Genomic DNA, 27,417 nt, shown 5'->3' on the forward strand with positions numbered 1-27,417 from the left:
AATTTCTTTCTGAAACATCTCTGGCTAGACAGATGAGGAAGAAACATTCTAGCTCCAGTGACCAGCATGCTTAACATCTGACCAACACTGCCCTTGGCTGGCATCTTCTCCTCAGAACTGCATGTAAGCCCATACTCACTGACCCAAAGCAGAAAAAGAACTCAGACGACCAACTCAACCGGTACTTTTTCAGACTAAGCTTTTATTTTTATTTAGTTTTTTTTTTGATATTACAAACCAGTTTTCTTTATTCACAAACCACTGTAAGTGATATAAACACTAATTTCTAAAGACAGATATACACATTTTCTGGGTTTGCAGGTTGTATGATGTGTGTTAAGAAGTCACTATAAGCCACACATGATAGTAATTTTTTCCCATAATTCATAATAGCAAGTTATTTAGATAAATGAAATCATTCCAAATAAATACCATTTAAAAAAATCCAAAATGTTTGTTTACATCTCTGACATAACATTTTAAAATGATTGAACTGGCAATCTTGGCAGAATGCCTAGACAAAAGATTCTGAGATATCAGTTGGTACCCATTTATTCTAAATGATTTTTTAAAATTTTAATCATTAAAACTACATACAATCATGGGGAAAAGTACAGCTCATTGACGAAAATCAAAACTGCAAATGATTTTTAACCAACACACTAAGAAATCTTATGTTTGTGGTTCCAAACAATTGCAAATTTTGGATTTTGAATTCTTGGGGCATTTGGGAGAATTCAAAATGATTCTTTACAATTCCCTTCCTCCCCTCCCCCCACAATTCCTATCATCTGTAAACCCTTTGAAATAGGAGGGTTTCATAAATGGATTCCTTGAATGGCGTTAGCCAGGCACCCACCATTATCACAGTTTTCTAGGCAGGGGATCTGGGGAGATCTAAACCATACTAGAACTTGTACCTGGTCCTTCCTCTCTCCATCCCAAATGCCAATGAGCAATTCCTAAGCATGTCTCCCCTCCACTTTCTCCACCCCCTCCCCCTCCCCCCAGCTTGTTCTCTTTCCAAGGTAACTATCAACTATTTTGCCTTAGATACGGAAACTACAGAAACTTGGTTTTCAAATCTCGTGAAACTTTATTGATGGTTTTAATATCCAACTGATCTTACAGCATGCACACAGGATGACATGAAAAAGCTGGATCACAAACACTGTTTATTATTATCCTTATTAATTACCATTATTTTATTTTTTTTTAAAAGTTTTGTTTGGTTTTTGTTTGAAAGCAGAGTTGTTATACAGCGGATTGGCAGGATCGTTGCAGGAGTCAGTAACTTACTAAAGTGTGTGCTTTGGGGCCAGTACTTGCACATCAGGGCTGCAGCAAAACTACGGCGGCATGGGGGGGGGTGGGAGGGGGGGCAGCTTGCTGTGGTGGTGGTATTTTTTAAATTTTTTTTCTTTTAATTTAAATACAAAAAAAAAAACCAGGAAGACCTGTGACAGATACCCCCCAACTTAAGCTAACTTGTAAACAAGACAACATAGGTAGAGTTCAAACAGAAGTACAGACAAACTGCAATTTTTCCAGTGGTGTCACCCTGGCCCCATGTACCAGAATGGATCAGAGGGATCGTTGTTCTTTGGGGGTGATGAGGGCAAATCTAGATGATTTCCCCCTTTATCTCACTTTCTTCTGACAAGCATCCTGGGCCTTGGTGATTGATTTAAGATAGCCCCGGGGAGTGGGGGAAGGATGGAAGGAAGGGCTGCTGTCACGGACTGAAAAATTGCAGATTGCTTACATAATGCAGTCATGTTTCAAAAAGTACCAAGCTGATGAAAATACCACGATTATCTCTATTTCTCAACAATTGTGATACTTGTAAAATGCGCCTATAAATCTGAATATGAGTATCATGTAACTCCATAAAAATTATACGTCTGTCTCTAATAATTATTCCACTAAGCTAAAACTAAAGATCCTCAGACCGTTCCTAGGACTTAACAACTCCACTGCACAGATGTAAATTTTATACATAATTTTTTATTTTAAACTGGTACAAAGAATTTAAGTTTTTATTACTTTCTCTTTTTTTTTCTTGGAAAAAAAGGAAAAAAATAGAAACAGTGCTTTTTTAATCACCTTTTTATTAATGTTATTTTCCCCCCTCCCATAATATAAAAGTCGGCAATGATATCAATAATTTATTATACTGGAAGCAATATAAAAAGAATGCTTGTGGACGGTCTTAACGGGTAAGATGTCACCTACGTAACTAGCGGCTCATGAGGAAGCAGAACCCTACTATGAAGTGGAAAGAATTAGGGGGGGGGGTTGCACAGCTTCGTTGGACTCTGTCGCATCTTACTGCTAGAAGCAGCAGACCCTTAGCTATGGGAACTTTGGCTTCAAACTGGCAATGAGTTAACATCGAACCATTGATACATGGTTGTCCGTGCAGTGGGACGTTTTGATCGTCAGTTATGCTTTATTTTTCCCTTTGGACAACGACAACAACAAAAATCCCCATCTCCCCTCCCTTTTTTCCACCCCAACCCCTAACCTGGCCTCCCCTCTTCACAAAATAAAAAGAATGGAAGATGCAGAAAAGAAAGACTGCTAAGTCTTCTACACTCTTCCCCGATAGCTTAACTCCAGTAGCTCCACATTCAGCATCTATAAGTCATGTACATAAGATAGAATTCTGCAGAGGGCCCTATACCAGGTTATATTTTTTTCTCCCCCCCCCACCCTCATCTCTAGCATCTTTCTAGAATCCAGCAGAAGAGTTCCTACAGCCAGGAATCAAACTACGGAACCTTCAGAAATGAAAGACCCACGATATTAAAATACACAGAACAAAATATCTGAGGTATAAGATAAAAAATGTAATTTTTTTCCTCTTTTTTATTATTATTTATTATTATTATTTCTTCTTTTTTTTGAGTTGCTAAAGTGATGCAGGACTGCAAATATTGCAATGCTCAGGCCTCAGGTGGTTCCTCCTTTCTCTCTCTCCCCCCCGATGGGAAGGTTTTTATGGTTTTTGTTTGTTTGTTTGATTTTCTGTTGTTTTTTTTGTTGATTTTTTTGTTGTTGTTTTTGATTTTTTTTTTTTGTCATTTAGTATGGAGCAAAACGGTTGTATCCCCCTCGGTATATACTAGCCTGCAATGAAGAAAGTACGAGACCCACATCATCAGCGTGGCTTCTAGTCTTGCCATCAGTCAAGGGTGCAAAAGCATTCTGAAACAAAGCAATTTGAGGGGTGCGTTTTTTACATTTTCCTTTCGCAACACGGGCATCATCAAGAATAATGTGAAAAAAAAAGACACGCAAAACCAAACAAAATGGAAGCACCCCTTGAACCCATCCCAGAGTATTCTTGGTAAACTAAAGGTAGGATCATAGCCTAATCTTTCCTTCAAAACCTCCTTGGAAAGAGAAACCTCTGTTAAAGAAAATAATAATAATAATAATGCCAGTGTCTTGAGCTACAAGGACTCTGAGAGGAGCTGGACAATGGAAAGATTGGCACAGACTGATTTCATTCATTCGTGTCCTTGGGGGATGGATTAATGCATATTCTATCCCCACGGGGGAGATCTCAGTCTACATTTTTATTTTTTGTCGGTTATGGGGCTTGAACTCAGGGCCTGGTTGCCATCTGAGCTCTTCTGCTCAAGGCTAGCAATCTACCACTTGGAGACACAGCTCCACTTCCAGGTTTTTGGGGTGGTTAATTGGAGATAAGAGTCTCAGGGGGACTCTTTGCCCAGGGTTGGCTTTGAACCATGATCCTCGGATCTCAGCCTCCTGAGTAGCTAGGGTTATAGGCGTGAGCCACCGGCGCCCAGCTCAGCCTACATTTGAGGTTGTCTCTAGGTGATTTCTTGAGTGTATGGCTTCGACTCGCCTTTCCCAATACTTCTCCTCATTTGGAACTAGGTGTGGAAAGGGAACTGTTGCATGCTGAATCAAGATGAGAAAAAAAAAAATCAAAATGTATGCTTTGACTGGGCTCAGCAAGTCTGGACTGGAATCTGACCTTAAAGCGAGGGTTGGTAACAGGCATGGCTGGATGCAAAATTTACACTTGTGCAAAATGGTAATTTCCAAAAATCCTGGTTACATTTCTATGACCAAGCTCCAAGGGCATTATCTGGCCATGGCTTTCAGTGGTTCTGAAGTGGCACTTTCACAATTCCCTCTACTAAAAGTATTGGTGATTCCAACGAGTGCTTGGTCAGGGCTCTATTTTCAGTAGGAGGATTGCTATTCTTGATCCAAGTAGAAACTGCATGCCAAGGCTTAATAATGATTGCATACGCTCTTACGTGATGGGCGCATCTTACTGGACCAAGAGTTTCAGTGCATAGAAGTTTGAACGAGTACAGGCAAAAAAATCACCCCATCCTCACCTCCTCCCATTTTGTTCCTGCCCTCCCTTTAATCTCCCCCCACCCCGAAAAAAATCAAAAAACCAATATTCCCACCCCCTCCCCCAAAAACAAAAACAAAAAAATAAAACAATCCCCAAACCCAGCTGATTTCCTTCTAATTTCTTACATATTAAGCACGCACGCGCGCACACGCCACACACGCATACATACACACAAGTGTGTCACTCTCTCTATTTTCTCTCCTGGGTGACTATGACTTTGAACATGAATTGTAAAAGGGGAGGGCAGGCAGTCAGATGCTCAGCTGCCTGACAGCAGAGGCCTGGAAGTGTGCAGCTTAGCTCCTCTGAAGTCTGTGCTGGGGCTGGAACCTTGGGGCTATGTGAATGAGCAGCCAGGGAGGGGGGGAGGGGGGAGGGGGGAAAGAAAAAAAAAAGTTCTGCATTGACACTGCATTCTGTTAGTGATGGATTTAATTATCAAAATGACTAATTATTCCATTAAGGTAAGTGCTCTGCTAGGTGAGACTCGCAAAATTAGAAATATAATAACTTACATGCACTACATTGCCAAGAAATTAAGACATTTATCAAGTTTACTAGAAGGATTAATGTGGCATTTTAGCTGCTGTTAGCACAAGAGACAAATTCAATTAAGGGGGAAAAGTGAGAGGCTGTCAACCATCAACCCATACTAAGGCCCCGGGCTGGGGAGGGGACGGGGAGGGCAGGAAGGGCGGCGGGAAGAAGAGAGGACAAAGGAGAAGAAGACACTCACCATGGCACCAACGCCGTAGGTGGGGGCTGCAGCAAGTGTGTGGTGGTAGGGGTCGGCAGCATAAACTCGTCCGTAACTGCAAGGGAAACAGACATAGAAAGATGGATCCGTGACAGGCTGGTACAGCGGGATAATGCCCGTCAACAAAATCCAGACTCCCAAGACAAGGCGGTGGGGGTGGGGGTGTCATACGTACAGATCCTAACACAAGAAATGTCTCCCAACTACCACGGCGTGGGAGAAAAGTCCACCCGGTGGGATGCTTGCCCAGTCCGTGTTGTATTCCATACATAGAGGTTTTTTTTGGGGGGGGGGCGGCACTGAACACAGGAGGCGCTTTCTGGGCAATGCATTCTGGGGTAGCTTGGTCCTTGGAATGTTACATGACTGTGTGGGTGCAAAGTGGACTGCCATCATGGCACATGGTTTGTGGTTGGCTGTGAGACCCCACGTGGTGTGAGCCCGTGAGTGGAAATACACATGCGCACACGTGTACACCTCACCCCTCCTCGTAAAATCCTGTTGGAGCCGCTGAGGTAGCTTCCTCAGGGATGCAGACCGAGAAGACGCAGGGATGCAGAGGGGTCGGGGTCCCTGGCAGGGTGTGCTAATACACAAGGGAGGCTGCCTTTTCTCCTGGCGTGGCTGTGACCCACGAACCAGACGGGGTGGACCAGAAAGACTGCAGGGAACTTGTGACAAGAGGGACCAGTATCGCAGTATAGAAACCAGCCTTCCACTGGCGTCACCTTGATGGGCCTGGTTTGATTTTTTGTCTTGCTTCTCCAGAGGGGACTGGGCCATGGTTCTGGGTCTTTGAAATGACCCAGGCTCTGTCTCTGTCTACCATCTTTCTCCCTCTGATGTTATGGTTTCTAAGACAGTTTTGACTAAAAATGGATGGGATGCAAACCACACGTCCTGGGTATCTGTCCTCCGTCTTGACATGTGGCAATACATCACCAGCTAGGGCCCAGCTACATACAGGTGGAGATGACCGCTAGCTATCTGGGTTCTTTTGCATCCTGGTTCAACATCATCACCTACCCATATGCATCTGACTGACCACATTGTCTGTCTGGAGATAAGTTTGAATAGTGAGGTTTTGACACTAATGCAAGCTGAGATGCAACCTTCAGTTAGGCTTCTTGGAAGCCAAGCCTGACACTGACATTCCTGTGCAAGTGATTTGTGCAGGTGCTCTTAAGAGGAGGAGGGCGGGACAGAATGAGAGGGTGAGAGGGAAAGCAAGAATGAGAGAGAGAGAGAGACAGACAGACAGACAGACAGAGAAGGGAGAGATAGAGACAGACAGAGAAGAGAGAGACAGAAGGAGAAGCAAAGGTGCAGGCAGGCAAGCAAGCAGGCCAGGGCAGACACACAAAGAACACAGTTCTAGATGCAGCCTCCCTCTTCATGTGGGGCTCTCCTGATGCACCCTGGCTTCAATCTGATTCCTTGCATGGCACGCTAGAGTTGGTTGCCCACAAAGAGGGGCTTTTCTGAGGGGAAGGGACTCACTGCCAAGTTCAGAGAGCTCCTTCTGGCATCTCTTCAAGCTACACCTGAACTCCATTAGCGGCCAAGGCTCTTAGGCACCAGGGCGTGTGTGTACCAGCCACTGGGGGGGGGGTGGTTTCTCTATGGGATTTTAACCTTTTTTATTTTTAAATGAAAAAGCTACACAGGGAGAAATCTTTTTGCACTAACAACCTTAAGCTTGCCTCTAAATCCTGGAAATCTGATTTGTATCTACTTTATTCTTCTGGAGCTCTTTCCCCCATTTCCCTTTTTAACCTGATTGCTCAGAGTTGTCTCAAAATAGATAGTAGGGAGAGCCAAGGGCCAGTGGTGAGATGGACCAGGTTCAAGTCCTGCCTTTTCTAGCTCCTCTCAAGTGAGTCTGATTGGATCGGATGACAGAGCTTAGGATGGTGAAGGAGCTGGGCCACAGATGGTGTAAAGTTTAAACTCTCACTTAATACCCCAGGTGGGAAAATGACGGGTTCTAACCAAGAGTGCCATGGGCCTGTCCCAAATGCCAAGCCTTCCTTGTCTGTTTCAGAGGAAAACCTCACACAAATGTAGATGCAGCCTCAAGAGACACACCTTTTCTGATGTACACCTGTCAGTAAAACTTAAGTCGGTCAGCTTTTCATTCCTTTGGACAATTATTCTGTCCTTTTGCTCATGAAAAAAAAAAATCAAACGTTCATGTGAGATCCGCCATTTTTGTGAGGAAGGGAAGTACAAGGCGTGCTTAAAAATCTGAATTTTTTTTAAAAAGGAAGGATAATATTCATGGGGGCCACTCAAGTTGAACCACATGGGAGCCACAACCCAAGAACCCCAAAAGGAAGCTCAGGGATGATTTGAGAAAACATTGGCTCATTTTGGAATTGACCTTCAGCCTGGCCTTCAAGGGGGAACATAAAACATCCAATCATCAGTCTAGAGAGAAATGAGCCAATCAGATTCATTCTAATGCATTTCTTATCTGGCCACTTTGGTTACAGGATCAGAACACAAATGCCACAGGAAACCTGAAAACTCTCAGGACTACGTGAAGGGAGGGGTGGGAAGGAGTCCTTTCAAGTAAGTGTGAAGAAGCAAATGGAGGGTTTGGTTTGCTTGTTTTGTTTTTGGGGTGGCAAAGATGTGTACAGATAAGAGTCAATGTGTGGATGGTTCCCCCTTCTCCAACTGTAATCTTTCCTGGTAAGTCCTTTTGGGGAGCTCTAATGCTGGGCAGATTTTCAACCTTTGTAGAAAACCCAAGGTAATAATTTGGCCGTCATTTTCCCCCCGGTGGTAGAAGAAAAGCACATCAGCCTTGAACTTTATTCCTCACAAATGAGCAGACTTCTCTTTCTCCTCGGGGTGACCTCTACCTTCAGAATAGGATGGTTTTATTATGATTAATAAATTTCATTTCCACCGAGGAAAAGGGACCGTGTCAGCTCAAACCGAAAGCCAGGAGGGTTCTTTTCAAATGCTAATTTCTAAACATGGCCCTTGGGGTGACACCCCATTTTAGACGCAAGGTTATTAGGGAAGATGTGGACCTGAGCATTCCTTTGGCCGAGGATATGCTGGCCCACGTCAGCAGGCTGGCTGTCCTAGGCGCTAGCTAAGCAGAGTCCAAGGAGAGAAGATCAGTTCCCCCGGGGACTATCCAGAGCGACGCGGGATATGTCACATTCACCATGCTAGAGTGTGACCTTCCACATCACCCTGACCACAGAGGAAGGGCACAGTCAGACCTAGGGGTCTTCCCTGGCCCCTAATTCCTACCCAACGTCAATTGCAAGTGACCCTGGAAAATATGTCCACCTCACTCCATAGGTTTTATTATTGCCTTGAGACAAAACTTCATCAAAACCAACTCCACAACCGTGGCCCAATTCTTGTCCCTTCAAATCAATGGCCATTTAGAGTAACAGCTGTCAGACATCTCCAATCTAATTTACCTGTCCCTCCCTCCCTCCTTCCCTCTATCTCTCCAATTAAAGGTAGATCTACATTAATCCAATCCTATCATTCCTCTGCTTTAAGACCCTTCAGTGATTTTTTTCCCATGGATCCTTAGTAACCAAACTTGGTATGGGTATTCTTTGTCCTTCCTTCCATCTTCCTCTCCTTCCCCTCCGACCTGCCTCTGGCACATGAACCTTCCCTCATATGGAAACCCCATGTCTCCATTTTCCACTGGGAGCCTCTTCTTTTCAACCTTTGTATCTCAGGACAAACATCACCTGGCCAGAGCATTACTGCTTCTTCTCACCCCTGGGAGATGCATCTAGTGTCTTTTGACCTTACCATTTTAGTTAAAACCAGGAGCTAATCCAAAAAGAACCGAGAGCTAAGGACAAGAAGGTCTAGCTTCTCCAAGTTCTGCCTTCTCTCATTTGGGCAAGCCTCTCATCCTCTGATAAATGGCTGGTTTCTGTCTGAGTCCTGCTGTATTCTAACCAATATCCTATGGCCAGGACACCGATATTATCATACAAGGAAACTAAAGAATGAGTCTCACCAGCCAGTCTCCTGTGGTTTACACAGACTTCTGATTTTAGAGACAACCAAAAGAGTCTACTCTAATACAATCGCATGACACTTTCGCAATCCAATTACAGACTCTCCGAGAGTCAAGAGCTACCTAATTTATGAGCTGCCGATGTGCTTTAAATCGCTGTACTTGAACTTGAGGTTATGACAGAGTACAATGAATGCATCTGCTGCCTGGTGGATGGAAAAATAGGAAACCGTATTTGTCAAGGTGCTTTGTGAACCCTACTGAGAAATGTAAATATTACTTGTTAAGGGTTTTCTGAACCTAGGGAGAGACATGCTGCATGCTAATGAAATATAACATAATAGTCCTGTGCTAGAATCCCTTGCCAGAGTTTGAACTGTTGCATGATTTTCTGGCAAGGGCATTGTCAGAACAGTGTATTTAATTTTGCTCTCTCTCAATTCATTCTGTTATTCAGCATCCCGCCCCCTTCCCATAGCCACACTTCCTGACTTCGAGGCCTCTGGGAGGATTCCTTCAGGACCAGAAGGATGCTCACTCCTTAAATGAAACTCAACATGGATTCCCCATCCTCTGGAATGTCATGAGGGCCTACGATGCATACCCTTCCTAGCCAGGCTATAGACGATATCAGCATTTTGGACACGGAAAATGAACCTCTACAGGATCACCTGAGAGGTGGAGCTTACCGGGGTGATAGCCAGGATCCTGGCTGGGTCCTGGTGCCCTGTCTGGCTGGATCTGGTTGGTCCCCAAGGATGCTGAGGACTTTCCAGATACAAGCCAGATGGTCTGTAAGGGAGATGGGTGGCTTGCTTTTCTGCTGGTAGCATCCACTGGCTGACTCATGGTTTTTCTTTGTGAAAGAGGGACCCACGTTCTACAGGGGGCCATTTTTGTTTTTCGAGGTCAGATGTTCTAATTTCAGAAACCCTACTGGCGAGTAGAGGCCAACATCCAGTGGGTCCTTCGTCGACTCTCTTCTAGCTCTTGCTTTCCTACTCCCTTCCACGATCCAATCACAGATCCAGCCATTTTCCTCCACATAAATGTTACAGGCATTGACTTTTCCTTCTTGTCAAACACAACCATTCCATCCTTTCCCACTCAACACTGCAGCACAGAGTAAGATACTGTGGTCTTCCTGTGAAGAGGCAGAAGGGTCCTGACCAAACCCTGCACAGCAAATCCCGCTTATCATTACAGCTTGTGGGACCGCACAGCACTCGGCAGAACAAAAACCTCTTCTGCTTCTCCCAATATGAGATTCCACAGAGGATCTTTCTGATTTCTGGCTTGGGACATGAAACTGTATGCCTGAGATGCATTGATCGTTTCTTTTTATGTCTTCACACAAATCAAACCTCTACCAGGCTCTACCCCTCCCAGGCCTTTTAAAGTCTGGGATGATACAGCATGCATCCTTTGAGGACATATCATGGGGACACGTGGCCAAGACTTTGAACAGATCTCCCAGAAACAATGATTCATCTCCATCCATCATGAAGAGAAACTGGGTGTCAGTTGCCACTGCATCTTCGCAGGAAGACTGGAATGTTCCTGGGACGAGAGACTACACCCGTCCAGGGTTGAGGCAGTGGAGGAAGGAAAAGCGCCCTCTGGAAAAGATCTTGGATGTTCTGGGAAAAGAATTAGAGGGGAGCAGTGTTCTGGCTAAGGAATGCTCCTGTTTGCATTCCAGCGGAAAGGAGTGGAAGCCTGGACCCTTGGCTAGCAATGAATGACCTTGGGAATGAATTCTGTAGGGCAACGTTCCGTTAGGACTTGTATCCTTCCTTCAAGTCTTAACGGCATTTGCATTTCTGGAGCAGGGAGACTGAGCATGTCCCCAGAGTCTAAACATTTCTTGAGATACATACGCTACAAGAACCAGCCCAGGCCCCCAGTTCAAAGCATCCTAAAGCCAGGCCCACGGGTGAGCAGACCTTCCAGAAAGCACACGAATGGAAATAGGAATGGAGAAAACTATGGTTTCACTCCACCCTCGCCACCTCAGCATGGCACTGGTCTTTCTGAACCTTATTAACCCCTCATCCCCTCAGCCTGGATTTGAAGCACTCATTTTCAGAAATTACTCAACATTTGATGGCCTCAGTGGTTCGCTGTTTGTTTGAAAACTTTACATAGGAAGTTGTTAAACTCTTGCCTTCTCCCCACTCAGGTTAATTCAGAGTTAGATCATTCTTTAATTTTTCCCCAGGCACCTGATAAGGACACCTTACTTTAAAAAAAAAATAGGGGCATTTTATTGTTATTGCATGCAACCAGCCTGAAACCAAGCTATGTAGCCCGTCAGCTCACCATAAAAAGCAATGATTATGTTTTCTAAATTCCTTTGTGTGCAAACTCCCTTAGCAGAGTACACGTCCCGTGTATAATGCATACCACACTTTACTGGAAACACACCAATTAACCACAAATCAATTTGCTGCATGACAACTTTGCTGAACAAGCTAATCACCCAAATGTGGAAAAGACAATTAGCTGAAGCTTGCTGAAGGGTCCATTAGAAGAATGGCCAGTTTACAAAATCCCTCTACATATTATCTGAAGGTTTATTTCTGTGTGTGCTGTGTGTGTGCATGCATGTGTGAGCATGTGTAGACTGAGTAGGGAAATAAATGGAGGGCAATAGTCATATTATTTCTAGACAAATATTGCTAAATGTACACTGCTTTTCTTTCTTGACAGTACTCGAGTTTGAATTGGGTGCATGGCACTTGCTAGGCAGGTACCCTACCACTTGAGCCATACCTCCAGTCCATTTCGTGTTATTTTTTAAAATAGGGACTTGTATTTTTTATTTTTTTTTTGGACTGGCCGGCCTTGGATCATGATCTTCCTTACCTTTGTGTCCCAATTTGCTGGGATTACAGGTGTGTAACAGCATATATGGCGTAAGACCTCTACATTTCTAATACTGGAACTTGTATTATCAGCCCTTCTTCCCTAGTCTCGTTGCACAAGGGCCTGTCCTTTGAAGGATTTCATTCCAAAAAAAACCCCATCAATTCCTCCAATTAGATTTTAAAACATCTTTTCCACCCTCTCTCCTTCTATTCTTTCCCTTTCCTGGGTTTCCTTCTCTTTGTTGCTCCCTCTCTCAATGCTGGGGGACAAATTAGACAAGTGCTCTGTTCCTGACCTACCCCCTAGCCCAGCTCATTAAATGTTCTACACTTAAAAGCTAAGAGTCTGCCAAGTCCAGTGGCTCATACCTGTAATTCCAGCTACTCAAGGGGGGCGGAGATGGGAAGGACCGTGGTTTCTGGACAATAAGTTTGAGAGGCTGCAGGTTAACAAAGGTGGATCTGTTGGCACTCGCCTGTCATCCAAGCTCCTTGGGAAGTATGAATAGGACAATCCAAGTCTATGGCCCAGGCTTGCTTGTCCGATTCTTAAAAATAACCAGAGCAGAATGGGCTGAGGTAGTAGAATGCCTGCCTAGAAATCACCTCTAGCACCCCCAAACGAGGGAACTTGCTTTCTGACGAAGCCCAGTAACTCATAGATGTGAAGAGGTGAGAGACCCAAGTCTTGCTTGTTCAGGGAGGGAGGTGTGAGTTCTGATCTGCTGTTTGCACCCAAGTGTGTGGGCTTTTCCTGGTCCATGTGGGGAAAGGTCCCAGAGGACATTCATTCTACTGCAGCTGTCATTTTCTGGGCTCATTCTATGCGGAGGGTGGGCTGGCTATGAGATGTGCTGATGTTCTGGTGTGTGGGGAGTTCTCTGCATTTTGTGCATGATTCTGACTTCCAAGTTCAAGTGGGATCTTATCAAGCATGCCTATTATTAAGACGGCCAGCAAAGAGATGGGGCTATTTCTCTCAACTTGAAGTGTGAGCCACAGTGAGTCACTATGAACTTTACTGAGCAGACACTGTGAATTATAGGAAGTGAGTGGAACCCCTGGCCATCCCATGCACACTTCTGTTATTGCTTACAAAGGTGATTTTGACCATACTGGGGTTTGAACTCAGGACCTTGAGCTCAGTAGGCAGCTGCTCTAACAATTGAGCTGTCCCCACAAACTTCACATTATTATTTATTATTAGTAGTAGTATTTTGCTTCCAACTAGGATCTTTTCTCCCTGGATTGGTTTGGATCTAGACACTTCTATTCAAACCATAGGTTCATACCACCATGCCCAGAATTTTGTTGGTGGAGGTGGAATCTCGTGACCTTTGTCCCTGGGCTGGCCTTGCACTCTTAATTCTTCAAACCTCTATCTCTCAAGTAGCTAGGACTACAGGTATGAACCACTGCACCTGCCTTATCATTTCGTATTTTGGCATGGAGCATATAAGATCTCTTCCTTACATGAAAAGTACGTTAAATCATGCAATGGAGCCAGTATCCATTATTTTGTCTTGTAACTTCTCCATGTTTTAGCTGTGATGCCAAAATACAGCCTCAGATACAATGGGACACGAACAGGGTTTAACTGGGAAGGTACAGATTCTGAAGTGCCAGGGAACTACAAAATAGAACCAGTTCACATCTGAACCCACCATCCCCTGTACTCTTCTCTCATCCCATGGCCTAGCGCATGCTCCGAAGACCCTAACAATGTCAAAACACTCTCGTATCCCTGAAATAATCCACTGCCACTCCCAGCAACAGGATTAGTGACAGAGCTTGAACAATTAGGACTTAGTAGAGTGTTCAAGGATGGTCCCAGAAGCAGCAGAGGTAACTAAGGTTGGAGACTCAGGGTAGGAAAATAGCTGGTCATTAGCAAAGGGCTTTTAGGCAAATGGACAAAGTAGTCCCCATGCATGTCTCTTGAATTCTGGGGACAAGAGCCTGAAACCACCGAAAATGCTTGTTTGATGGTCTGGATGCCACCGAAGCTGGGATTTGACTCTGCGCTGTATTCCGGATGGTCTCCTTCCTCTCTTCCCTTACCCTCAAACACTCTGGAACGGGGGGGGGGGGGCGCGCAGGGAGCCTCAGCAGCCAAACCTTTCTGTACATCTCTGTAAAAGGCAACTAGCATAGGGAGTGTCTGCTCATCTGGCTGGGTTTACTGTTTCTGTGCAGCCATGGCCTATTCACCACATGCGCAAAAGCTAAGACATTTGTCAGCCCACAGCAATCCACCTGTCAGATGTCTCTGTAATTATTTCAAAATAAGACAAAGAGAAAGTCTGGCATCCAGGCACTCACCTAGCTTGGCATTTAGGCCAGTAATCCCACGCTAGTGAAAACATCCAGAGATTTAATTGTTCTATACAATGTCAGGCAAAAGGAGCAGGCATTATTCTGATGGAATTTCATTCTCCGGTGGTAGATTTCTGTCTACCAAGGTTCTGCTTTCAAAACAAAGCAAAACAAAACCCCTTCCTCTCAAGTTTTGCTCCTTGAGACACATACAGAAAGAAAGGAAATAGACCCTCTATAGCAGGTAATAGGAAGATCCCTCCTTACAAGAGAGCGATAATTAAATTTCCTAATACCCCTGGCTTTATTGATGCAGTATTTTAGGGCCTAGAAGAGTCTATAAAGATCTCCAATAATTCACATTTCAATCTCTGACAACCCAGGTTGAATTTTTTTTAATTAAAAAAAATCAAGACCTTGGAAGTCACACATGGATGTCCCTTAATCACCTTTGATCAGTATTTTACTAGGAGAATACTAGTTATTACGTGAGGTTTTATTGTGGAATTACTCCACACAGATTGATTTTTCTGGACCATATATTATTCAAATTAGAAATAAAAAGCATCAGAAGTTAGCAAAAAACGTCTAATGCCTTAAAAAATATAATACAAGCAAGGGTTTAAACGCTTTCACTATATTCCAAAGGCATAGGGTTCTTAAAAAATGTTTTTAAAAAGCTAAACTTTATAGCATGACCAACTATAGCCATGTGAAGAGGAGAGAGGAGGTTTAAAAAAAAAAAAAAGGATACTGAGATTCAGATGATGCATCAGGACGTAGCAGTGTTTGTTACCTGTAGAGGTGTTACAAGATATTTCATCGGTTGCAACGAAGACGAACTGATTTCTGGAAAAGAAGATAAAATTCACAATACTGCTTGCTTAGTGGGGGGGGAGGGGATGTGCTCTCTGCCGATTGGTTCCAGGTGCACAGATGAAGGGGTGGGAAAGGGGAGGGGCTGCGTTGGAATGGATGTTACAAGGAGAGGTGTTTTTGGACTTAGAGCAGCGCTTAGAAAGATCATGAAAAACAGGCATGCAGGACTTCTTACACAAAATCATGAGCATGTCAGATTACGGGCCTCGGACAAGCTGTTGCGTGAGAATATTAACGCTGTGTGTTTCCCACCAACAAAGGTCATGCCAGGGTGTGTTTGTAAGACCAGACTGTGCTGACATGGAGATTGCGATTAAAAAAAAACAAACACACACATACATAAAGAAATGTGAGCCTTACTAGGAAAAAAGAATGTATAGTACAGCTAGGGAAGAATATCATTAACTTCCAGACTATTTATTTTAGTGTCCTATCTAGACAAATGTTTCTAAATAAGGAAAGAAAAAGCAGTTTTTATTCCAGAAGAGAATGTTACATGGTGTCAGGTTATAGCTAATAATTTCCTCATCAAAATGGGCTATATATAATATATATATGTACACATATATACATATGTATGTATATATATATATATTTAAAAGGCAAGAGATCCCATCCATTGAATCCAACCCTGTCTTGCAGAATTATTGTCAATGATGTACTAGTGGAAGGAAAATTAAAATAGAAAATGCTATTTTAATTTTTTAAAATTTAGCAAATCCACAAAGATGATAAAACTCTCTTAAGATGTTTCCAGTGGCGATGCCTTCATGATGTAATGTGCTCCAATTCAGAGATTCTGCTCATTTCTTCAGAAAGAATACTGATGTCAAGCAGATTATAATGCCCCGTAAGTTTGGCAAAGACCTTAAATATCTCAAAAGTAGCATCAGAGAAACAATGAAATCAGTTGTTGGATTTTTATAGTACCGGAGGATCAAGAATCAAAAGTAACATGTGTGTATGTGTATGTCTGGTTTTACTGTGCTTCATTTTCTTCAAATGGTCCACTGTTTCAGAAAGGATCTAGTGACTGAGCATTTCTTAAAACATCTTAAGAAAGTTTTACTGTTGGAAGAGATGCATCTTGAACTATAAATTGACTGTGTTCTAGACTTGAACATTTAATTGAACATTGTCATTGCATCTGTACCAATAAATTCTAAAACTATACAGGCTCTGGAGATAGGGAAAGACCAAATTCATTCATTGCCTCTCTCAAAACAATCGAAGTTGGCTGTCTTTGAGATCTGTCTGTGCGTCCATCCATCTATCCATCTATCCTGCAATCTTTTGACTCGGATTCAGACTTTTTGAATCTTCACATTATCTGGCTTCAAATTTCTCTAGGTGTGAGGAACACCAAAGTTAATATCCCTGAAAACAAAAGCAAATATGTGGGTGGAATATTCGTGTTGGCTTATGCATCTTTACCTTGCTTGTGGGGCAGAAAGATCTCACACATCTGGCTGCAAGTGTGATGTTTTCTGTGTTGACTGAGGGAGTCCTTACCAGGAGCGGGGCCTGCAGAATACTCAGCAGGGTACCAGTGCAACTACTCTGGTGGCCTGGTTGCATAGGAAGGGGTGGTTTTTTTGGAATAAGCATTCACACATATCTGGGGGGGGGTTGTTAATTAGTGAAGTATTGATGCTCAGTTCATACTCGCTACTTCTAGAAGAGATGGCTAGCTTGGCTTTTCCTGTCTACATCCAGGAAAAGCCATTTGATGTAACATGCTACTGAATGAAAAGAGGAAAAAAAAAACATACTAAGGGGTAACCTGTAAATCTTTTTATAAATAAATAAATCAGACCTTTCCCTTAACCTTAAAAAAAAAAACGTTTCTGGACAGGATGGTACCCTGCACAGTAAACTGTTTGAACACGAAGCCTTCAACAGTTCAGAAATCTGATCATTTGGACCTCCTTTCCCCTCCTCTTCACGTTTGGTAACCTATATATTCCTTGCCTCTCCCCATCTCCATGAGTCAGCCTCTTTCTCTCTTTCAAGACTCGATCATGGAAAGAACACAATCAGCTCTGCAGTTACCAAAAAGAAAGAGAGAAGCACTGATTTTTCTTTCCTTTTCTTTTTTTCTTTTTGACGCCAGTAATTTGTATGCATTTATTTTATACCATTTTATTTATTTACTTATTTGTCTGATGTGGGGCTTGAACTCGGGGCTTGGGCACTGCCCCTGGGCTCTTTAACTCAAGGTTGGTGGTGCTCTACCACTTTGAACCATGGTGCCACTTCAGTTTTATTTCTTCTCCCCCCATTGAAAATATTCCTACCCCGGCTGGCTTTGAACCGAGATCCTTAGATTTCAGCCTCCTGAGATGCTGGGATTATAGGCTGAGATTATAATGTCTGTCTTATTTTTATTATTATTATTATTTTAATCTACAAAATCCTGTGTCATTTCAGAAATATCTCTATTAGAATGTTAGGTGATGAATTTCAGGTCAGCTACTGTTGCCTCTCATTCCCTAAAAACTAAACTTTCATCAGCTGAATCAATGTGTGGTCAGCAGAAAGGGTCTGCCAGAGAAGGGGCTGGGGCTGTGGGACCCACAGGATAGGGTCGTGGGGTGCTGGCTCCATCCTGGGACTAGGGCCACCAAACCACACCGCTTCATACTGCATGCTTTCCTTCTTTCTCTGAGCTTTAAGACTGAGTTGGACCCCAGGTGACATAGCAAGGAATCTTTCTGGAAAACCTGTGATTCCAAATGATCTTAAAAATAATCATGATAACCAACAAAGTATGGCGTGGCTTCACAAACCTACCACACCCCAGACAAGTCAGAGACAAGTTTAATACCCAAGGCAGGAGTGCTTTGGATTTTGGATCCACTCTGAAGGAAAGGGAAACTGGTGCTGGGGTCTTGTCCTTATTCTAAGCCTCTCCTGATCTTTGGCCTGTCTCAATGTACGGACTCAAGGATTTGAATACAAGATCCAAGGGTTGAATAGCTTTGGACTTTTAGTAAACAGTGGAGTGGCTCTCCACCTGGGCTGTATATTCATGTATTTGATGGACTTTTACATCATTTTTTATTATAGTTTTTATTATTATTTTGGTTGATTAAGCTATGGCCAAAGCCCATGAAATGAGAATGGGTCCTGGTTGAACTGAGACTGGAGGGTCTGCAAAATGTACCAAGGATGATGTAGTCAGGTGAGCATTTATAAAGCAGTGGTGCAGAGGCAGCAGAATCACTGAACCAGGTGCAATGCTGTCTTTTGTAGTGCATGTGTGTGTGTCTCTGAGAGAGAGAGAGAGAGTAGGATTTGAACTCAATGCCTTGCACTTGCTAGCTGAGTGTGCTACCACTGGAGCCAAATCCCTGTTCCTATGTTTCACTTTAGTTATTTATCTTGACTGTGAACTTTTATGCCCACATTTGCCTTCCGACTGAATGCATTGTATTGACACTTCCCTGGTAGCTGGGAATCAGGGCATGTACCAGTACGGTGGCTTGTTGGTTGAGATGGAGTCTCTGGGTAGCTTCTAAACACAGTCCTGCACTGCCTTGGGACTGTCTAGGATGAGAACGAGTAGGTGGGCATGCCAGATTCCACGGCAAGCCAGCTCTGTGGAATGCTGAGGTCTGTACTGAGGAAAATGGGCAACCCCTTCTGAGAAAGTTTCCTCTAAGAGAAGAAAGTTTCATGGATTAAAATACATTTCAAGATGGCATACTCAGTCAGATTATTTTCACTAACATTGCGTATATCCAGAAAAAAACAACAACATGGAAAAAGAGATAAGAGGCCTATCTGTCTTGAACTTGACGATTCCCCTAGAGAACTCTGCTCGGACTTCCTATCCAGGTGCCTCTTTATTACCTGGAGATGGCAAACTGTCCCTTTGGTGATTTTAGTCCCTTGTCTATCCACCCTCTTCTTCAGGGTCCAGTATACTACTGTCCCAGGCTCAGCCAAAGTTGAACTAAGCCGGTATCTGTTATTATAGCTGGTTTCCTTTGGAAAATAGCAAACTAAAGTATACATCCTGAGAAACCCCTTAGACATTCCTTCAGGAAGTGAGTGAGAAGTCACTTTATGGGGAGGAAAATCAGGTACTAAAATGTTGGCTGTGGAAGACTCATGAAATATACAAAGGCATCTTCAATCGCTACCCAAACAGGAGGGAGGCTAGTGGTGTTTTCAAATCAAACTTGAATGCCCTCATCCTAAATTAGAAGCTGCATTTGCCCTAGGAAATCCATGACACTCTACCACCATGCTGGTATGTTCCAGAAGCTTGGGTGGTTGTTTATGCCAACGTGGAGAGAAGAAATACTCAAAGAGAGGATGTAGGTGAGGAGAGAATTTGTCTTAGGGTACCCCAACTGCTTCTCCCAAACCTATTTCTATAGAAATTCAAGAGCCAAACAAGATACCCTGTGGTTGGGTGGAGATGGTAATGGTGAAATCTTGCGTGTCGGGTTGGGGCTACATGAGGGGCTCCTGTGAGTGACCACAGAATTCTCCCGGCCTGAGGGCCAAAGGCCTACCCCTGGTCCTGATTTGTAGCCAAGGCACCTGAAGATGAAATAGGGATTCTCCATGTTGCCCAAGATGGTAAGACTCTTCACGTCTGCTTACACCCGACTATATGATCTGCCCATCAGTGGAAAGGACCGGCTAGTGAGGTGCCTCTCAAAGGTCCAGTTCCGATTCCTGACACAGCCGCCGACCATGCTCCATCTGGTCAAAGCAAGGGGGCCTCAACAGTTCAGCAGTGAGAGTGTGGCTCGTAGTCTGCTGGTACAAACCCGAGTCACCACCTGAACGAAATGAACTTGCTCACTGTCACCTCCATACAGACAAATGCTTATTTTCATAATCACCTGCACTGGAAGACACCCGCCTGCCCGTCAGACAGACACTGCGTCACTGAGTGTGCTCACACCATCACACTCCTCTGTGGTACTTTCTTTCTCTGCTGATTCGAGTGCGGATTATGGGGTCTTATTGGTAGGTGATGATGAAACCAAGCCTCAATTGCGTGAAGAGAAATTGGATGGGACTTTGACGGGATACATTTTGTATGAAGGCGAGACGCTCGTGCCAATCTGTGGGAAAAGAATAGCCCAGGATTTCTATCTCTACCCAGTGGTCTTTGGCCAAGAAAGTGATTGATTATGGCCATAGGCTAGTGGAAGTAATTTCCTAAGAGAGAATGGGATCGCAGAGATGCAAAACCACGGAAACCTCACGGAAGGAGGGAGAATGGTGATGAGATAACAGACTAAGGAACGGACGAAGGGATGATGATGTCTGTGATCTTAGGCCAAAGCATTTCTGTCTAAATGACCAAGATAATTAAGGGAGAAGGATGCTGGGCTTTGATGATGCTGAATTCTTCAAAACTTTATGACTCTATCCCCACACCGGCACAGTGCGGGCTGGGAGCAGTGCGGGCACGGGTTAGCTGTCAGGACTCGTCCTCAGGGCCTCACACTCTTCTCTTGTTCCGCTCATGACTAGCTTTAGCCAGGCCTCCAAGTCCAGCATTTTGTTGCTTCACTGAAGATGGGTGGTGTCTTGAAGTCTTTTCTGCCTGGACTGGCTTTGAACCCTAATCCTCCAGATCTCAGCTTCTTGAATAGGTGGGGCTACAGGTGTGAGCCTCGGGCACTTGGCTTGACTATTCTTTATAGAGTCTTTCTCGTTAGCTTTCTCTGAACTCCCATCCCCTCTGACAACAGCCCCTCCTTTAAATGTTTCGCATGCCAATTAAATATGAAAATGCACCGTGGGTTTCCAGGAGAGTCTAATTTTAGAGGAACTGATCACCAGGGAGGAAAATCTTCAGAAGTCATTTATTTGCTGTCGAGTGACTGTTCACAGTAGCTGCGCACAGATGCAGAAGTAACTGGGGGCCACCTAGACACAGAAAGCCCAGGTCTGTGTGCACAGGCACCGATGTGGAAGCCGCTTTGAGAGCGTGAAAGGGAACCCCAGAAGCAGTCAGTGACAAGCTCTACCTCACCCCAACCATGGCTTCCATCACACAATAGATAGTGACCATAGAAAACCACTAGAGCAAAAGCTCAAACCACAGCAAAGGAAAGACGTGGCGAGGAGATGGATTGTCTGATTTTTTTTTTCTTTGTCATGATCTCCATAGGTGCGGGGTGAACTATGAGTCTCCCTGGTGTGCTGTCTCCCTGCCATTCCTAGGTTTGCAGTAAGAGGGAGAAGGCTCATCCACTTTGCTCATGGCTCTAGAAAGAGTCTGATTTCTGCCTTTTCTTGTAAGCTCTTTAAAGCTCGGGGATGCTGCTGCTCCTCCATAGGATATATTTGTGTGTGTGTGCGTGTGCGTGCACGTGTGTGTCCTATCAAGTCAATGATCTGAAGCTCGCGGAGTGAGTCATTAAGCCCTGACATGACCAAAGGAGTTGTTTTACCTCATCTTGTCAGTGGCAAAAGTGTCTGCCCATCCAGCTGTGGAAGCTGTGGTCTGCTGGGTTTGGAATTTCTCCCCTAAGCGCTCTGCAGTCCCCAATCAGTCCAGTTGGTAGACTCTTGCAGGAGATTGATTTTTTTTTTAATTTTTATTATGAAGTACTTCAATTACACATTTCTGCAATTGTGTCTTAACAGCCAAGAAGGCATTGCAGATTATGGAACGAGGGTAATTTATTCTTGGAGCAAAAACTTGGGCACTTTTTCTTTGAGGGTGTGTGTGGTGTCGCCGTGATTCAGAAGTATGAGATGCCCAGGAAATACACTGCTTGGTGGCAGACATGGTGCTTTTCTTCACCTATACCTTGGCCCCGATGTTTTAGTTTTATTAGTTGAGCTGAAAAGTCACCATCTCTGTACCTGGACTGGCCTCGGACCTTGATTTCCCCGAATCTCAATTTGAACAGATAGGATCACGGGCACATTAGTGTGTGTTTATAAAAGCGGAGTCTAAATAAAGCCCTGGACATACTCTTTCAGAGACACTGGAGTAGAGGAGGCTCTGAAAAGACGCTTGTTTCTCCTACATTCCTATTACAGGGTAATAATGCACCTTTTTTTAAAAAAATGGTTAAAATACAAGCACTCATCAGAGTGAGTATAAAAAAAAGTAACAGAAAACCAAAAGAACCTGCATATTCAAAGAATGGTTCCTCTCAGGTTTGGATTCAGTAACTGTAACTTCAAGTGAGCATCCTCCCGCCCTAGATCCTGATCACCAGTCCATAAACGCATGTCCCATAGCTATATCTACATCTATCTATCTGTCTATATTCACACACACAGATATTAGCAGCCTGGGAGAAGAAGACAAGTCTTGTCTGTTTACAGGAAGTGGAAGCTGGCTGCCATATGAAGTAGACCATCTTCTACTCCGGGCTTCCCAGACCTGGAAACCCTGTCCAAGGCCATCAACCGGGTCTTGAACCAGCCTGAGGAGATGATGCTTTGAATTAAGGACTCCCAGGAAGCTTGGGCCATGTCCTTGAAAGCGTCACACAGGGAGGTGTCAGGAATGGGGCCAGGACTGGGTGTTCCTCCTCACCCCGCCCTCCATTGCTGAAACTTTTAATAATCCACCACAATGTAAAAATAAAAAGAAGGGAGAAGGGCATAAAAATCACGAAGCATAACAATTTAGCCTTCCTACAAGACAAAATAAAATGAGGCATTTAGGTGGTGAAATAAGTTCTCCGTTCAGAATTGCCCAGATGCTTGAACCTCTGATAAGGAGTCTGAAGAGAAGAGCACCTCATTTTAAGTGCAATTATTTGCCTGTCTCTTTTAACAACAGGGTTTCTGTCTGTCTTAATCTGAGTCCAGCAAAAAAGAAACAAGCTCCTACAATACATAGAAACTCGCATTAATGGAAATCAACTTGGAGCTCTTATTCAGTTCATATCTATCTAAGGTTGTACATACGATTTACTGAGCTCCACCTTGTATAGATTAGATTATGATGAAATATTATGAGGCCAAAGAGATGTTATTTTTCTCCTTCCTCCCTCTCTTTCCTTTCTTTTCTTTCTTTCCTTCCTTCTTTTTGCTCTCTTCCTAATTTCCTTTATCCTCTCCTTCCTCCCCTTTATTCACACATCTACTTATGGACTTATTTATCATTTATGTCTACCTGTATACACTATTTATGTACTTCAATGTCAATTGAAGTAAGAGTAGCTCAAACTTCAAAGACATAGCTACTTGTATCTATTGAGTTTGAAGGAAAGATTCCTAAGTGGTCTCTGAGGTAGGTCTCTTATTGCTAGGCTATGAGTATCCATTGGAGGCAATGATCAGTCATTGATATTAAATAACCAATTGTTCTTGACTAGTCCTGCTAGCATTAAGATTTACCTAGTTATTCTTATGAGTCTCCTGCGAGGCATAGAGAAGTGTGTGTGTGTGTGTGTGTGTGTGTGTGTGTGTGTGTCTGCAGAGAGTAAAAATAATTGCTATTATTTATTTGCGTTTCTTTAAAACTGAGATATATACAATTTCCAAAAGTTTACCATATGTGTCACACAAAGAGCAATTTCCTATGTTCTTTCTAACAATATTTTGACATAGAAACGTTAACATCTTTGCGGGGAGGGGGAGGAAGAGAGGACTAAAATAAAACAAAGATCTTGTATAGCCTGCAGTCTCTCACACTTCTAGGGACATGAGTACAGCCTGGAGTTTCTGTCCTCTGCCCGGAGATTTCCTGGTAGTTAGAGACCTTTAAAGGAGATGCATGCTTTGCATGAGGGAGGAAGGAATGTCCCTGGCAGTTCTAACTAGGATCCTACGGTTCTGACACTTGTGAGTCACACCCTCTGTACTGCCTTCTTCTGCAACTGTCTCTTCCTGTAGGAGAGAGTACTTCCATGCATCATGACTCGGGCACGCAGGACAATCGTGATAGACATGCTCTGTATATCTTTCTCATGAGGCATTTTCCTGAAAGCAGTGTACATGGCCTAGGCCTCCATTGTTCTCCAAAGACATATGGTATAATTAATTAAACAGTCATTAATTCAACCAGGCTCTCTTCCCTTCCCCACCTCCCAGTCAGATTGCAAAAGGGGGGGGGGAAGAAATGCAATGAGGACCAAGTCATAAATCCGTGAAGAAATCAAGAGCCAACGAATACAAAGACGCCTGCCCCAGGCTTCATTCAAGCAAAGCCATTCACCGCGCTGATGTGATGGGCCCGTGTGTGAGGTCTCGAGCATGTCAGACACTTCAGCAACACCGCACGGCATGCAATGACCCCTCGACCATCCGCCCCCTGCCATGCTCTGATCCGTCCTAGCTTCGGGGATGGTGGAGGGGGGCAATCAATCTCCTGGTTCCAGTTTAGCTCTGGTTCAAAGTGAGATTCCCAAAGAAAAAGAAAAAAAAAACTGGCAAGGCTAAGAAAAAGAAAAAAAACCTGGCAAGGCTCCCACGCTTACCCGATGTTTCCTAAATGCCAAGAAGAGGTGTTTGCCTAGTCCCCCATTCAACTGGACCAGGAGACTACAGAAGTGACCTACATCAGCTCAGTCTCTCACGTGTGGGAAAAGCTCTGCCCAGGCCAGATGGTGTTCATTCTGGAGGTCAATGTTCTGAGACTCACGGTACTCGGAGGTTATCACCCCGTGATGATTTAACCAGAGAGCTGATGGGCGGAGTGGCAGAGTGCCCACTAAACTTCTTCTGGGCAGTCTGGAGGTTACTGGAGTTCACTATTTTACAAAGGTCCCTGAATCTTTAATTTGACCAGGGCTTACTTTGTGCTGATAAAAGGTAAAAACTGTACCATCAGGGGAATCTGGAAACTTCTTTTGCTTTTCAAGGCATCTGAGGAGTTCATTCCCGATTACAGGGAAAGTTTGGTGAAGTCTTTCCATTTGATCAAACTGACAACCAGTGAACGGTCTCCAAAACATTCTCAACGCCTGCTCATTTCCCTTCCTGTTTTATAGAAGATGTTTTTGTGTCGTTTTTCAGAAGTGGAAACTCTCTTTGTCTTTCTGTCTTCCAGAGAAAAGGAACTAAGAGGCTATGACTTCCATGATGCTATGACAATGTAAAGATAATTTATTATATAGCTGTCCCCAAGAGAGATTCTAGATGCTTGGTCTCCTAAATAGATTCTAAAGCTATTCTGATCATTTTCCATCTCCCCACCCCCACCAAATGTGTGTCTTTATAAAAGGACCTTTCTTCTTTGCCTCCAGGAATAAAAAAAGGAGGGTTCCATCCTTAAGAGACACACAATCGGACCAGAAGTGTCACGTGAGAGATTGTTTTCTGGTGATTCACTTCTTGCTGGATTGACCACTATGACTAATTCCTTAGATGACAGGTATCTTGCTTACAGTAAAATCAAATAGGGCCAATAATCAATTTCCACAGAAACCAAGAAGACATAACATGTAAATTTCTCTAATGAACAACAAGAGCCCAGTTACTTGGACAAGAATATAGTTAGTTGGTTTCTTCAACTGTAATGGTTATACACTAAAGTGGGAATTACAGAGTTATGAAAGATTTACCAGTCCAAGGATGAGGGTATTTTCAGTAGGATGTTGCCAATGGAAAAAAAAATCTTCATATTATTGATATTACAGAACTTATACATGTACTTTGCATATATGGCATTTCAAACTGCAGAAAAATTTAACTGAATTTTAGATGAACACATGGGAAAGGCTATTTTCTTAAGTAATTCTAGGGAGAATAGAATCGTAACATTGCTTCTTTATTATTATTTTTAGAGATCTAGAGCGGTCTTATTGAGGAAGGCGATTTAAATAATATCTTTGTAATTAACCTTTTCTTTTTCAACTTGGGGATAGATGCACTTACACTGAGAAGCAAGATAAACATTCAAAGAAAATAAATCTGTTTAAGGTTCTTATAATTGTACAGCAGGCTAAAGTCACTATAATTATAATTACATACAGAGTGGGTGTTTGAGAATTTAGCATCTTAGAGATATTTTCATGGAAATAATTAAGGGTTGTTGTTGAACCCCATTACAATGGATAACACATGAATCCTCAGTGCACAGAAATTAATAGCAGCATGTCTTTTCATTTGTTGAAACATCTTGAGTATTTTAAGATTGTCATCATTTTTTTAATTAGCCTTATTGACCTTCTGGAATTTTCCAAGACCAAGTCTCTAACGTGTTTTGAAGATAACAATGCACACGAAATATTTCCACGTCGGGACATATGATTATTGGGGAATCACGGCCATGTCTTGACGGTTTCTCTTAAGGCTTTCTACGGCCTGGAGAACCTTTGGCTGTTTCTTAATAATGATACTAATAAGAATGAGTAATAAATATCACCTGCATACAACCAGACAGCAGAGCTCAACTGTATCTTGTCATTCCTGACAGATGGGTGCACGGGAACTTTCCAAGGGCAAAGCTTGAAACTCGGGCATTCCTTCTGCTTTATTCTAAGGCAGACCAAATTGTGTTGCTATGAGGAACTAACAACCCATCCTGTGAGAAATGGGATGAAACGGCTAGGAAAGCACCCCACAGCAGACTGAGACGGGAACTCAATTACACACAGGCCAGGCGGGAGGCCCAGGGCTGCCGACACTTCTCATACCTGTCTGACCCAGCATGCCTCAGCCACACATGCAAATTGTTACCATTATTGTTTTATTCATGAGACTTTTTTAATTAAAGGAGTCATCACCAAAATAAGCATCCTCTATGACATTTTGAGCATGCAGAGCATCTGAACATTCCCATTGACGGTCCTCAGAAAACAAGAGCCAGGAAATCGCATTCAGTATGGAAACGCGCACATTGGTCTTTTTCAAGGCACCTAACTCCAAAACAAAAGTCTGCTATGATTTGCTGTTTTTAGGAACCAGCTCATCTCTAATGCCTGGGGAATCGAAGTACCCACACACATCCATTCTGAGAACTGCCTTTCTCGGTTCCCTCCCCACTGCCAGCCTTCAAAGGGGAAAAAAGTTTGTGTCAAGTCAAAGTTTTCTCTTGGTGGGACTGGACCCTGGGACATTGCTGAAAAGAATGAATCTCCTTATGAGAGCCAGGTGCTCTCCATTCCTGTATTCTGAGTTGAAGAAGCAATGGAGGGAATGCTTGCCTGGGTATCAACTGGGAAAAGAAGGTTCTAGAATGGAAGCCAACCGGCCAGGCTTATTACTTTTTTTCCGTCCTGGGAGATAG

General features: G+C 43.5%; 1 protein-coding gene across 19 annotated transcripts in view; it reads right to left on the minus strand.

Moving 5' to 3' along the window:
• Positions 1–1,436: 1,436 nt before the first annotated feature.
• Rbfox1 (RNA binding fox-1 homolog 1) overlaps positions 1,437–27,417 on the minus strand; it is an 825,209-nt gene continuing 799,228 nt past the window's right edge. For 8 of the 19 annotated variants that reach the window (XM_090324585.1, XM_090324587.1, XM_090324584.1 and 5 more), the window contains 3 exons: positions 15,160–15,212; positions 5,145–5,220; positions 4,469–4,745 (listed from right to left, as the gene is read on the minus strand). In XM_090324585.1, the coding sequence (XP_090180711.1) occupies positions 4,598–4,745; positions 5,145–5,220; positions 15,160–15,212 (277 nt within the window). In that variant the 3' untranslated portion in view covers positions 4,469–4,597. Of the gene's footprint in view, positions 3,211–4,468; positions 4,746–5,144; positions 5,221–15,159; positions 15,213–27,417 lie in introns of those variants that run through there. The other 11 variants (XM_090324596.1, XM_090324586.1, XM_090324602.1 and 8 more) reach the window with 5 other exon arrangements.

The sequence above is a fragment of the Megascapheus bottae genome, chromosome 36 (genome assembly GCF_031878675.1).
Source record: "Megascapheus bottae isolate mThoBot1 chromosome 36, mThoBot2.hap1, whole genome shotgun sequence".
NCBI classification, from domain to species: domain Eukaryota; kingdom Metazoa; phylum Chordata; class Mammalia; order Rodentia; family Geomyidae; genus Megascapheus; species Megascapheus bottae.